Raw genomic sequence first — 13,388 nt, 5'->3', positions numbered from 1 at the left:
GCAGGGTTTGGGTGCCTGAGCGAATTCTTCACCCTCCAACTGGTTCCTCCTTGGGTTGAGCCTTTTGGGTTTGAGGGGCCGTGGGAATTTCCATGGATCCTCCGAGACTGGGGACAGACTGAAGGGTAAACACGCAGAGTAGTCAAGACAAGCCGTAGTCAGGATGTCGGAGTCCCAGATAAGCCATATCAATGCCGAGGTCAGGTAGCCAGAGTTCAGGATAGTCAAGCCGGTTCAAAAACAGGAACAACACTAGAGGATATGCTAGGATCTGTTCTGAGGCTTTATATAGGGCCCAATAAGAGAACAGGCACCACATTTTAGTGCCTTTTAGTCCCTTTAGTGCTTGCAGCCGTGGCCTTCTTGTGCGTGGCCACTGTAGCAAGCGTGGACAGGTGAGGAGGGTTCATCGGAGGTGTGACAGAACCCTCCATCATTGGGGCCCCTGGAGAGGCTTGAGAGCCAGCCTCCTCCCTATCGACTATGGGCCCAGGCCTTGTAGAGACTTCTGTGTGTGGATACAGGGGTTCAGTTTCTGCTGATTTTCCCCATGTTTTACTACTTAGAGTCTCAAAACTGTAATGTCAGCTGGACATCCTGTTGTAGGAAGAAGGCTGATTGTATAGGTGTGACTTGTTTCCCCTGTTATTGTGTGAGTTATCCCTTGTCTTAAGACCCTTTGTAGGTATGACTAGGTGTCACTGGTGCATACCTAAATATCAATTACACAACAGGTAGCTGTTAATCCTGTGAGCACCTGTTATCTCTGTGTCCTGGCCGTTGTCTGTCTCAAGCCAATTATATGTCTATCATCATTCCACGTCTACGTCCCCAATTAATGTCATTATTTATGTCTCATGTCATCCTGTCCTTCCCCCGGATATTGTGTTGCAGGATTTGATCTAATTACTTCCCTCCTGATATGGTAATTAGATCATGTGATATTTGTCTTGCCCCTTTTCTTACTTGTGTATATATAGCTCTGTATTTGGTTTTAATAAAGGAGTCCTGTTTTCACCTCAACATGAGTGTTGTCTGATGCTTGGGGTGGGCTGCTATGATCCTTTATTGTCCTTTTCAGGACAATAGCCACAGTGTCAATGCAGCTCCGGTGCAGGGATGTCCCCCCTTTTATCTACAACGCTGGTTCTGCCTGGCGCTGAGGGGTTAATTGTTGGTGTCCCGGCAGGAGGAAGCAACGTTTGGCGGGAGCACCCAGTCGGGGGACAGGGAATTCCGACCCTCTGAACGTTGTTGGACAATGGAGCGTGGAAATACTTGAGGCACAAGTGGGTAAGTGACAATTACCCTCAAAATATAGGAGATTGATTTAGACAAAATCAGAATTCTAACATTATATGTTTAGACTGAGCAAAATAGTCAGTGATAATACACAAATTAAAAGGTATACAACAAATAAAAAGTACAACAACTACAAAACAAACTAAAAGAAAAGCATTCAATGACTTCCTATTCTAATAGTTATATGCAGGACTGTCCTTTGTTCAGGAAATGCAAAGTCTCCTTAATTTTTTTATTCTATTAATCCTGGAGACTGATCTTGTTGTCATGTGGCAGAAAAGCGCAGAGCTCAAACATTGTTAATTATCTAGGTCATAAACCTGTTCACCAAACCTTGCCTCATATTACACTTATTATTATGGTACCTCACGTTAATAACTTCAGGCTCAACAGATTCCTCATGTTATTGCCAATGTAAAGGTACCAAACCCCCTTTGTATTTCTACTTGGAAAATAACCAATTCCCATTTTCAGTCCCTGTCTAACCTTGCCATAGTTACTATAACTGTAAACAGCATACTATAAGGTCATAGAACATATTCAAATTATATGTCTAGCAAAACTACCATCAGAGGGGTAAAACCAATATCAGCGGCTAGACAGATGGCAGCTTTCTGGTGGTCTCATTGTAAGCTTTGATATAGAATATTTCTGTAAAAATACCATATGGGGGAGGTGCAGGGTGCAATGTGACAGTAGGAGCATGGTGTAGTGGTTTTGGAGGAGCATGCAGCATAGTGTACAATCGCCTTACTAACTTCCTCTCCTCTAATTCCCTCCTTGACCCACTACAGTCTGGTTTCAAACCCCTTCACTCTACTGAAACAGCTCTAACAAAAGTCTCCAATGACTTGCTCTCTGCCAAAGTAAAAGGTCACTTCTCTATTATTAATATTTTAATATTTTCTACAGTATATTCTGCTCTCTTAAATGTAAGTTAAAATCTGATATTTACTATATATATATAAGAGGAGAATTCTAGACAGAGAATACTATTCATGTATGGACTATACTGTATGGATAACTATTTACAAGACACAGAAGACACCCTCCTGAAGAAATGTTTTTGTATCTATATTGTTTATGTGATTCTCACATCTTCTGGTGTTTGGGCGCTCCCTTTTTTCTGATTTATTATTTGCTTTCACACACAGTGAGTGACTTGCTGTGTGATTTAACACAAATATATATATATTTGTGTGTGTGTGTGTGTATTTAAGGTTTAAGTAGTGCCTATTACTTTTATTTTTTAAGGGGGAGGGTTGCAACCAGGTGAGCAGATACAGCATACAAGATTGGCATACAAGGTACTCTTTAGGTTGCAACAGACATAGTGCCAGAATAAATAAAAGTAAAAAGGAGTCCAGGCTGGAGAAGGAGCAGTTTTTAGGTTTGTACTAGGCCCCAAGACTTCTGATTAGAAGTCTAAGCATATTTTAGTACTGATTCTCTGGTGTGCATTTTTTTTTAGAGCACCCAAGAAAAGATGTCTGGTATATTTGAAGGTAACCTGCTTGGCTGTATAGTCAGTTTTCCAGAGAATGTTAGGCCTGGATCCATCACTTTCAAGATGTTTAGATATCTAAACATATAATATGTTTTGTTAACCCTCCTATACCATAGAATTCATGACAGAAATGTACACAAAACTTACTTCCATCTTGTAGCATCTCTAAAAAAATTTAGATAAATTGTGTTCTGGGCCTTTTTTAAATGTAGTCAAGCTCAGAGCAAATGGGTGACCTATAGATGTCTGAGTACATTTCCCAAGTATGGCCTTGTGCAAAATATCACTTAATTTGGTCACAACTAAATTGATTCTTAGTCTCTCGATGCACTTTGGGTAGAAAATGAGGTCTCACCTGCATCATCTTCGTGTGTAGACCTTGTCCCATTTCTACTCCACCATGGCTGATTAGAACATGCCCATCTCTGTAGATGTGAACGAGAGCAGCAGCCTACAAGTGATAAGATATTCAAAAAACGTGGTATCAGTTTGCGTTTAACTCCCGAGACAGATCATTTCAAGTTTCACTTATGGACATGGAGGTTGTTGCCACAAACATGTTGAATGTGATTAGCCATTGAATGAACACAAAGTTAAACTTGTGTTGTGTAATCATCATTCCCACCACTGTAACATGCAACATATTAAACTCTTGCAAACTAATTCTGGTTGCTGGCACTCAATGACTGTGACAATTGAGGAAATCCAAAAGAGGCAGGTTCTCAACATTAACATTTATTCAGTGAATTCCTCAAAAACATCATGCATTAACTGCAAGTATTTGCATATGTAATGTCTATGTGATGTGTATGTGCATGTGGAATTTTGCAAATGTGGTATTGCCAGAAAGCAGCATGTTTGTTGCATTTTGAAATCTTTAATCCTTATGCCTTCTTAGAAACCTGTAAATATGCTCTATATACCTATGCCATGTGAATAATGCATTCTGGGGGATAAGCATCTTCTGTGAATAATTAAAATAAACATAGTCCCTTCCGGCATCATTAATTTAAGTCTCACTTACTTGATGATAAGACTTTTCGACAAAACCAACTGTAAATTTGAGAGGTATAATCGATATGCCCTTCTTCTTCCAATAATTTTGTTTGTTAAAATCTTGAATTGCAGCTCTTCTGTCGCAGTAGGATGATTTCTGCATGCACTCTACCCAGCATCGCATCAGATTAGTTGCATCAAATTCTTGGTTGTAATGAGTTTTGGCAATACCTTTGTACATGTTCTGCTCTCGAACCTATAGGGGTTAAATGTCTTTCACAAATTAGCGATTTATCTTAAAACAATTCTCACATGGAAAGAGTTAAAATACTGGCATATTAAATGCCCATGGGGTGTCTACTTTTAAAAAATGTATGATTTGATGGGGTAAATTGAATTGGCCGGGTTCAACAATGTGCCAATTAACACAGAGGGAAGGATGACAAATAGTAGAATCTATTTAGCGGGGGTTCTTTATTAGCTTTTATAGATGAGTAAAATAATTTTCAAGTAAAAGTCAGAAAATGTACTTTTTTTCTTTTTTTTTTTTTTTTACAGTAAATTATATTGTACATGTCCTGAAACAAAACAAATATAACTTGTGTGGGTTCAGGAAATGGGAAAGAAGAAAATTACAGCTAAACACGAGGTACAGGTACTGTATTCAACCATGCAAGTCAATAGAGCCCAGCTTTCTTATCACAATGTGATTAGTAAAATATTAAAAAAAAATATGAAAAATAAATGATGCAGTGATGTCACCATCAGATCAACATCCAGTTCCAGCAAAATGTAAAAAAAAATAAAAATTAAGTTTATTATTTTGAGCAAGTACTAAAATTAGCACTGTATCTTTCTAAAAATCTTGGAAATGGAAAGCGTAAAAATAAAAGCATTTCAAATACCAAAGGGGTGTCTGATTTAAAACAAAATGGTTTGATGTCGTAAATTGGGGTGACTGGATTCAAAGATAGGGCACAGACTGACCAAAATGGGAAAAGCACACATCCCAAATGTGGCCTTTTAGCCCCAAGACAAACCCATGCATGGGTGGTATCACTGTACTCAAGACATGTTGCTCAACACGTATTGGGGTGTTGTGTGACAGTGACATATACCAGGAGCTGTAAATTCACACCTGAAGTACAATTTGTATGATAAAAAAAAAACTACCACAAATTTTGACAAAGGCTGGTAGTAGAATTAGTGAATGGAAAGGGTTAAAATACAGCCATTTGAAATACCCTGGGGTGTGTAATTTTCAAAAATATATGGTTTGATGGGGTAAATTGCATTGGCCGGCTTCAAAGATACCTGAAACAGTACATTAGGACCAGATGTCAAAGTTCCAAGTTAAAAAATGCGCACTTCCTAAATGTGGTATTTTTACCTCCCAACAAACCCATGCAGGGGGGTGGGGTTGAAATAGCAAAAAGCTACTAGTACTTATTGCCCAATAATAAAAGCATAAAAACATCGGGTATTTCTCAGGACAAATAGTAGAATCTATTTAGCAGGTTTTTTCAATTAGCTTTTTTGGAGTAAAAGATTTTTCAAATAACAGTGAGAAAAAGTGGGGTTTTTTCAATTTTTCAGCATATTTTATTATTTTTTTATAGGAAATTAGATGATATATGGTATCTAAAGAAAGCCCTTTTTGTCCTGAAAACAACAGGCAAGAGCGAGGTAATGGGGAAGGTAACCATAAATACGAATTATGCTGTTGTAGATATTCCAGATACAGCATTCATACCAAGAGGGGAGGATATTTGTGTAGATAAAGGGGTGGTTAGTGGGGTTAAGGATAGTAATAGCATAAAGAATAAGGTTGCACCTGATGCCGATTTTTTTCATGAGAAAAATAATAACTGATGGCAAACCAGATACCTACTAGCTAATGCAAGCCTGGCTAACAAAATGGAAGAACTAGAGATACTTGAATATGAGAGACGTTTTGACATAATTGGCATTACAGACACTTGGTGGGAGGAATCCCATGACTGGACAGTTAATTTAAATGGCTATACACTGTTCAGGAGGGACAGAGGAATTGGGAAAGGAGAAGGTGTGTGCCTTTATGTAAAACCTCGTATTAAGGATTCTGTATATCAGATTACTGACAATGAGGAACCATTGTGGGTCGAAATATCCAATAGGAATAAAAGGGGTTGTCACCAGACTTGTGCATTCGTCTTTGGGTGAACACGAAGAGTGCGTTTTTTTTATTAGTTCCGAAGAAACGTAGAACAGAATACAGTGCCGGTAAAACGTAGACGAAGACGCACAAACGCGAAGAATCAAACTTTTCAAGCAGGAGTGAGCTGATCCTCGTCTGTTCAATCAGCTCGCTCTTGTGACATCACGTTAAGGGTCTCGTCCAGTGCCTGTGCTGCTGTTTTTTGAATTCAGAAACCACCTTTATAAGACCACAGCTTGCCTGAGAGATCTATTCATTTTCACAGTGACTGCTTTGGCAACACTTGGCATCCGAGAGTTACAGAGAGAGATTGTTCTGTGTGAGACTGGTAAGCCTTAGCCTGCCATTTCTCACAGTGTACTCTTCTTCAGTTCTACTGAATTAATAATTTAGTAATTTTAAAATGGAATTTTTTTTCAGTGCTTCTGTCTGTCATCAACTGTGTAGTGCTGTTGAGTTGACAGTGCACACAGTGCCTCACTGGCACTGGGGTGCTCTTGCCCTGGGCTGGCAAGGTGACAGTGCCTACTGTTGGTGAATTGTTAGAATTATTAAATAAATAATATAATTTATAAATAATAATTTAATATAATAATATATAATAATTGAACACATTATTATTATATATTTTGTCATATATAGTATACTAGTGTAGAGTGTAGACAACTACTAGTGTGTAATCTAAAATCATTAATATTTAGTGATAATATAATTCATTTTAGCTAGCTTAATAATTAATTTGCTATATTAATATATTAGCTTATTTTGTTTGAGACATTCTGTCAGGTAGAAGGGTTAATAATGTATCCCACATAAATATTAACCAGTCCACTACTACCCTTAAACTCAATCTAGAATTTGATAAATCATTTTAATATTAATAATTCATATAAGAACGCCCTAAACCCTAATTATTAATTACTTAGTTAATAATTTAATTAATAAATTTAAACTTTATAGTTAAACTAATCTTATTAGTACTGGTGCTGCAGCTCTTTAGTTTGTGCTTTGTTTTAGCAACAGCAAGAGACCAAGTACATTTTTCTTAATTAATATTTAATTTAATTTCAATAGTTTTGCTCACCTCAGTCCATCAATGAAGTGAACTTGTTGGGCTAATGAGTGCAGCTGCATAAGTGCTGTCTGTTTTTGTTCAGCAAGCAGTGCTAGGCTGCTATCTGTCTGCTTCTGTATCTGATTTAAACTAAAAGTTGTTTAGCCCCATAATTTAAGTAATTCAAATTTATAATCCATAATCTATTTCGTGTAGGCAACTTCCGCTGCAGCCAGAAGGAGGTGCGGTTAGCCGAGGGGGTTGTCTGTGTCCATCGTGCAGACCTTCCCCAACTGTCAGAGAGAATTCCCCGCACAGGAACTCTCCTCACTGACAGCCGGGGAAGGTCTGCGCGATGGACGCAGACAACCTCTGCGGCTAACCGCACCTCCTTCCGGGTGCAGCGGGGAGTCAGACGCACGGTAAATTTGGGGGGGGGGCATAAGACAGGAAGATCCAGGTCCCCTGCAGCGCTGCGGGGGATCTGGATCTTAGTCTCATAGTCAGACCTATTTGAGGTCTGATTATAAGACGACTCCGATTATAAGACGAGGGGTCTTTTTCACAGCATTTGCTCTGAAGAAAACTTTGTTTTATAATCGAGCAAATATGGTATTTCTAATCTATAATCTATAATATAAGTAATTCTAATTTATAATCTATTAATAATAATATTATATAAATTAATAAATCATATACTGATCTAACCTCACTTTAGCTTAGCGGGCTAGAGAGCGTCTGCGTTTGCCTAGTGGTAGACTTAGAATAGGAAGTAAATAGCTTTAGCATAGTAGTAGGCTCTTAGGCCCGTGTAAATTTAAAATAAAAATAAAATACTGCTAGTTAATAGTTAATCTTGAGTTAATAATTTAAATAACTTGAGCACTTTGGCAGATTGCACAGTGCAGTTGTGCATAGTTTTACTTTTTCAGCAGTAGCACTGAAGATAAACTTCCTCCAATTTATTTTCCCTGTCCCCTTAGTTTTAAAAACCACACACACACACAACACAAAATTTGAAATGGATCCTCTTTTTGGCACTAAAGAGGGACAAGCTCCATCTACCACCACCACCACCTGTTCTTCTACGATGCAGCCTTTGCGTCAGTCTAATCGGCCAAGTAGGCCAAGCTCTCGCTTATCGTTTGGGAAAGCATTGCTTGAAGGATCATCAAGTAAAGGAAAGGCACCAAAAGCAGGCAGTAGTAGTGCTGCTAGGCCCACAAGCTCTATGTTTTTTTATGGAAAGCCTAAAGCACCAGAAGCACGTTGAAAGTTAAAGGGTAGCACAACTAGTACTTCTACTAGCCCAGTGAGTAAAAAGAAGTGCCTTTTGCCCCAAGCAGCATCTTCCCCATCCATGAGCAGCATGCAAGGTACCAAGCAGAGCAAAATTAGCAGCAAGACTGAGAGGCAATCTCATTCCTTCGTAAGGAAAACCACCACCTCTACCACCACTAATGCTGCGCCTACTGTTCCCACCAGTACCGCCGCGCCATGTCCTCCTAGCACCTCTAGCAAGCCACCAAGTCCTTACAATATTTTTGTAAAGACATTTAGAGAGAGGGCTACACATAGTGAAAGTCCACCTAGCAAGGTACCAGAGGAGCCTGAGACTGAGAGGCCAAGTGTAGAGTTAGGGTCTGTTCTTCCTGCTCGCACCACTACTAGTCATGATATCAGTCTTAGCTCCAGCCTAGCAATAATTCCATTTGATCTGGCTAATGAAGAACTTGACTATGAGCCAGAGGAAGTAGAGTAGATGAGTGGTCAGGAATCAGATTCCTCAGGGAGCAGTGTACAAAAGACTAGTGCACAATTTTCCCCTGAGCCTCCACCTTCTCCGCTACGATCATCATCACCCCCACCAGCAGCAAAACCTACCAATAAGACCAACCACTAGTTCTGCCACTGTTCATGCACCCCAAACAGTAGAAGCAGCACCCAAGGCACAGTCCAAGGCTCTCCGCGCCCCAATTTGGGAGCACTTTGAAAATGTCGACGAAGGGCGCTATGGAAAGTGCAAACATTGTGAGAAGCTAATAAGCAGGGGGAAAGTGTCTGGGCATTTTACCAGTGCTAGCATGAAGCATCACCTCAGCACTCAACACATCGCTGTGCTATTGGGAAAGATGCAGAAGAAAAACGTAGTGCAGGCAGCATAGCTGGTGGCCGTGGTACTACAACAACTAGTACCATCTCCAGAGGGAAAAACCCCAACAGCTGCTTCTGAGCCAATAGCAGCAACAGCTAGCGCTGGCAGCCAGAGACCAAGGCAGGTTGGAGCACTGCATGTCCAGCCCACCCTGGAAGAATTTGGAATATTCCACTCCAAGAGGTCAATGTCTAAACAGCATGCCAATAAAGTAACCCGACTTATTGGTCAGTTCATTGCTGTTGGAGGGGCATCCTTCTCCATGATTGAAGGGGAGCCTTTCAAACAATTGATGGAGGCTGTGGCTCCACAATACACAGTTCCGTCACATTCTACTTTCAGTAGGAACATTATCCCCTCATTGTATCGGGTTTTTTTTTCCAGAGCTTTCCAAGGCTGCTGGTCAGTGTGTTCATTTCACAGCAGATTGTGGAGTGCACCTAGCGGGCAGCATGCCTTTCTTTCTTTGACAGCACACTGGTAGCAGCCCGGTGTGTCTAAGGAAGCTGCTGCAGCAGGCTACCGATCATTCCCTCCCCATGCAGAAGTGATGGATGAAAAGCACACTTCTGAAAATATTCTGCATGCAATGAGGAAAATGTTTAGCTTTTGGGTGTGAGCAGAGGCGGGCACCAATGTTGAAGTTGGTTTTGTGGTAACTGACGCAGGTGCCAATATGGTGAAAGCGCTGCAAGATGGTCATATTTTTGGTGTGCGCTGTGCAGCCCACATCATCCATCTTGTAGTCAAGGCAGCAATGTCAGAAGGAACTAATGTAGCAGCAGTAGTTCTGTCACGCTGCAGAAAGATCGCTGGGCACTTTCACCATAGTGTTAGGCTAGCCAACTTTTGAGGGAAGAGCAAGAAAGGGCAGGTCTTCCTGTACACTAAAAAAAACACACAACACAGTGCAGCTCACGATCAAGAAAACGAGGTTAACTGAAACACCACCTATACCTCAAGTGGAATCAACATATGGAAAAATACCAAAACAATTGTATCAGTCCTCAGTAAACCACAATGACATTTGGAAATGGCAGTTTAGGGAAATAAGAAAAATCCAGAAATATATGTGACAGTATAAAAACCACTTTTAATAAAATCACAACTGTCAGTCTAAGAAACCACAGGGCCCTTGTGGCTAGACTCAATTGCTTGATTAAACAGAAAAAAAGAAATACCAAAAAATATATAATAAAACATATAATAATATAACACTCCTGATCAATATTGGTACACAGTTCAGGCTTAATGAGTATAAAGTCCCATATAAGAAAAACCTATAAAAAATTGTATCCAACTAAAAAAACTTTGTAGCAATTGTCCTGCAACATGAATTTGTATGAACAGTGTTTCAGCACTAAATACTTCAAAACATCGTGCTGATGGTAAAATATCTGTAGAAAGATGTCCTCAAATATTCAATATGGTATGGATCCCTTGGGGTAGGCAGTAAGCACTATGTCTTTATAGAATCACTGGCCGGTGCCTTATTTGGTAAAACAGATGCTCTTTTTCTTAACAGGTCATAAAAAGATGGTACACTGTACCGCTCACCATCAGATTTTTGTCGGTAGCAGATCTTTTCCAGTACAAAGCTCCAACTGGGAGATATGGCTCTGGATGGAAGGTAGCCTCTCACACAGGCAAGCGCACTGGCAATCACCGGCGTCTGACGTAATAGTCAGATGATATCAGTCAGTTGTTAACTGTATGTAGGACTTTCCGGCCGAAATCGCAAACACAGACCAACTCAGTGATGGTATTCGCTGGGTGTTCGCATGGATTCCACAGTCAATCAGCATACAGGCAAAAAGTGCAAATAGTGCCTCCCAAACTTTCACAGTTGCTGCCGGCTTAGCAGCCAGTATCGTAACAGTGTCCAATATAGTAGTGTGTTTAAAAACAAGCCAAACGCGTTTCAGGGTATAGTAGCTGTTAGAGCAGTCCCCTTCCTCAGTAGCTGTATTGGACACTGTTCAGATACTGGCTGCTAAGTCTGGCCCAGGTAATCCCAGTGTTCTCCCATCTAGGCAGCAAGATGGATGTGTTCCTTTAAAACCATGAGGCTGTTAAAGGTGGCACTCTACATCCTGACGTAGCAGCCATAGTCAGGAAGCTGAAGGATCTGCTAAAAGTACACCTTAGCAAACGCATGGAAGAAAGTCCCAAAATGATGCTAGCATGCCTTTGCGATCCAAGGATTAAGGGAAAGCTAGCAATGAAATTCATTGTTCTCAGTAGCTATCGGGAGCAATTGGTTCAAAAGGTGTGTGACTGCCAGCGAAAAATGGGAATGCTGTCCGAGGAGGGAGAGGTGCAGGAGGAGGAAGAGATGATGTTGTCTGCTACTCCTAGCAGCAGCATCAGCAGCAGCAGCAGCGCCACAAGCAGCACAACACAGCAGAGTGGAGCAGCTGTGTTTTGGGAAGAGGCACTTGGGAGTATAGTTGGACTATCTGACAGAGCTAGCAGCAGAAAGGAGAGTAGTGCTGGTCAAACTTTACATCTGTGAAGCTCCTTCTGCACCTAATGTTGATCCTCTTAGCTACTGGGATGAAAAGATGAGTGTGTGGTCTGCACTCTCATGGGTTGCGCAGAAGCTACTATCATGTCCACCAACCAAATTGAGCGCGTGCATGGCACCTCACCTGATGGAGCAGATTGCCTTTCTTAAATTCAATCTGCCCAAATTGGGGTAGCTTGGAAAGTAAATTTTCCCTAATGGTCAAGGTGGTTGCGCTTGTTTGAGGTGTGGCAACGTCTGCTTCTTCCACCGGTGTAGCCAATTTACGCTAGGGCCTTGTGTCTGACCTCTGAAAGTCCGCTCCCAAACGTCATGGACTGACAGTCTTTGGATGCTTTGCTCTGGGGTGAAACAGGTGAGTGGGTCGCCAATTGCCCACTCATTCGCCTTTCCCAATGCTACTGCTGGTGGTGCCAATGTCTCTTCCCTGCCAGTTCGCCTCCTGGCTAAAGTCATGCCCAAAATGTCCCTAATGGTAAAGGTAATTTCTCCACCTGGCTGCATCTGTTTGTGGTGTGGCAACGCCTGCTACCTCCGCCGAAGTAGCCAGCTTACACTAGGGCCTAGTGTTTGAGCTCTGGAAGTCTGCTGCCAAACGTCATGGACTGACAGTGTTTAGATGCTTTGCCCTGGGGTGAAACAGGTGAGCGGGTCACCAATTGCCCACTCATTCACCTTTTCCATTTTTCGATCATCTATTTTTCTTTGCAAATCTTGCTTTTTCCTTCCCTTCATTAAATTTTTTTCCGTCACACATATACACAATTCACAAGGATCTTTCCTGTTCTTTCCTGTTCTATAATAGGGTGCCCACTTTTTATTTAAAATAACAGCTGAACTGTGCAGTTTCTTTAATATTAGCCCCTGCTGTCCAAATATATACATATATATATATATATATATATATATATATATATATATATACATTGTGACAAACCCTGTTGCATGAGGGCCATACATGTCACATTTATGGGTCCGAAGCACAGTCCTCTAGGGCAATCAGAGTCGGGAACTCCAGCTTTGAACAAAACAGCACTTTATTTTAATCACTTAAACCCCAAAAAAACAAATCATAAAAAGAAAACCTAGCTCCCAATTGGAGCCCTCACCAACTGAACTATGCTGGTCCAGACTGACCAGCCTAATCACCCACTACCTCAACCTCCCCGCCAGACCCAGCTTCGCCAGGCTCTGGAAAACCTCCTCCAGACAGCACACACAGGTCCAGACAGGTATTGCCTCACTTGGCTCAGTGGTCTTCTCGTTCAGGGCCGCTCCTTGCCCTGGGAGCTCAGGGAAACTTCCTCTTCCCCCAATAGTCCCCCTGAGTATCAGGCTCTAGGGGTTTTTAATGCTCAGCACCTGTGTCTGATGCCGGCCTCATAGAAATCCCGGACCGGATCCTGCAGACTTCTTGCCTCCTGGAAAACCCGGCATGGAATTTCCACAAAATGGGGAAACTGAGCATTGGCCCACCCTGCTCTCCAATTACTCCACCCCAGGGACCCATATGTATAATCTGCATAGCAGCTGTACCCAGATGCCATGCTAATCATCTCCCTGGGGTTTACACTATATATATATATATTAGCCCCTGCTGCCAATACATTTTATATTGAAAAAAATTTCCTTGGGCCCCACGCTCCCTAG

The 13,388-nt window shown here is 41.3% G+C and overlaps 1 protein-coding gene across 1 annotated transcript in view; it reads right to left on the bottom strand.

The window, feature by feature from the left end:
* The window catches only part of LOC149274541 (aldehyde oxidase 2-like), a 157,138-nt gene that overhangs the window by 41,126 nt on the left and 102,624 nt on the right, over positions 1-13,388 (bottom strand). Inside the window, exons 24-25 of the mRNA XM_089505361.1 lie at positions 3,834-4,061; positions 3,165-3,260 (exon numbers count right to left, since the gene is read on the bottom strand). Coding sequence (XP_089361487.1) covers positions 3,165-3,260; positions 3,834-4,061 — 324 coding nt within the window. The remainder of the gene's footprint in view (positions 1-3,164; positions 3,261-3,833; positions 4,062-13,388) is intronic.

The sequence above is a fragment of the Sceloporus occidentalis genome, unplaced genomic scaffold (genome assembly GCF_023333645.1).
Source record: "Sceloporus occidentalis isolate IW3139 unplaced genomic scaffold, rSceOcc1.0.p SCAF_326, whole genome shotgun sequence".
In the NCBI taxonomy this organism is placed as follows: domain Eukaryota; kingdom Metazoa; phylum Chordata; class Lepidosauria; order Squamata; family Phrynosomatidae; genus Sceloporus; species Sceloporus occidentalis.
This window is presented reverse-complemented; position numbering and strand designations above follow the sequence as displayed.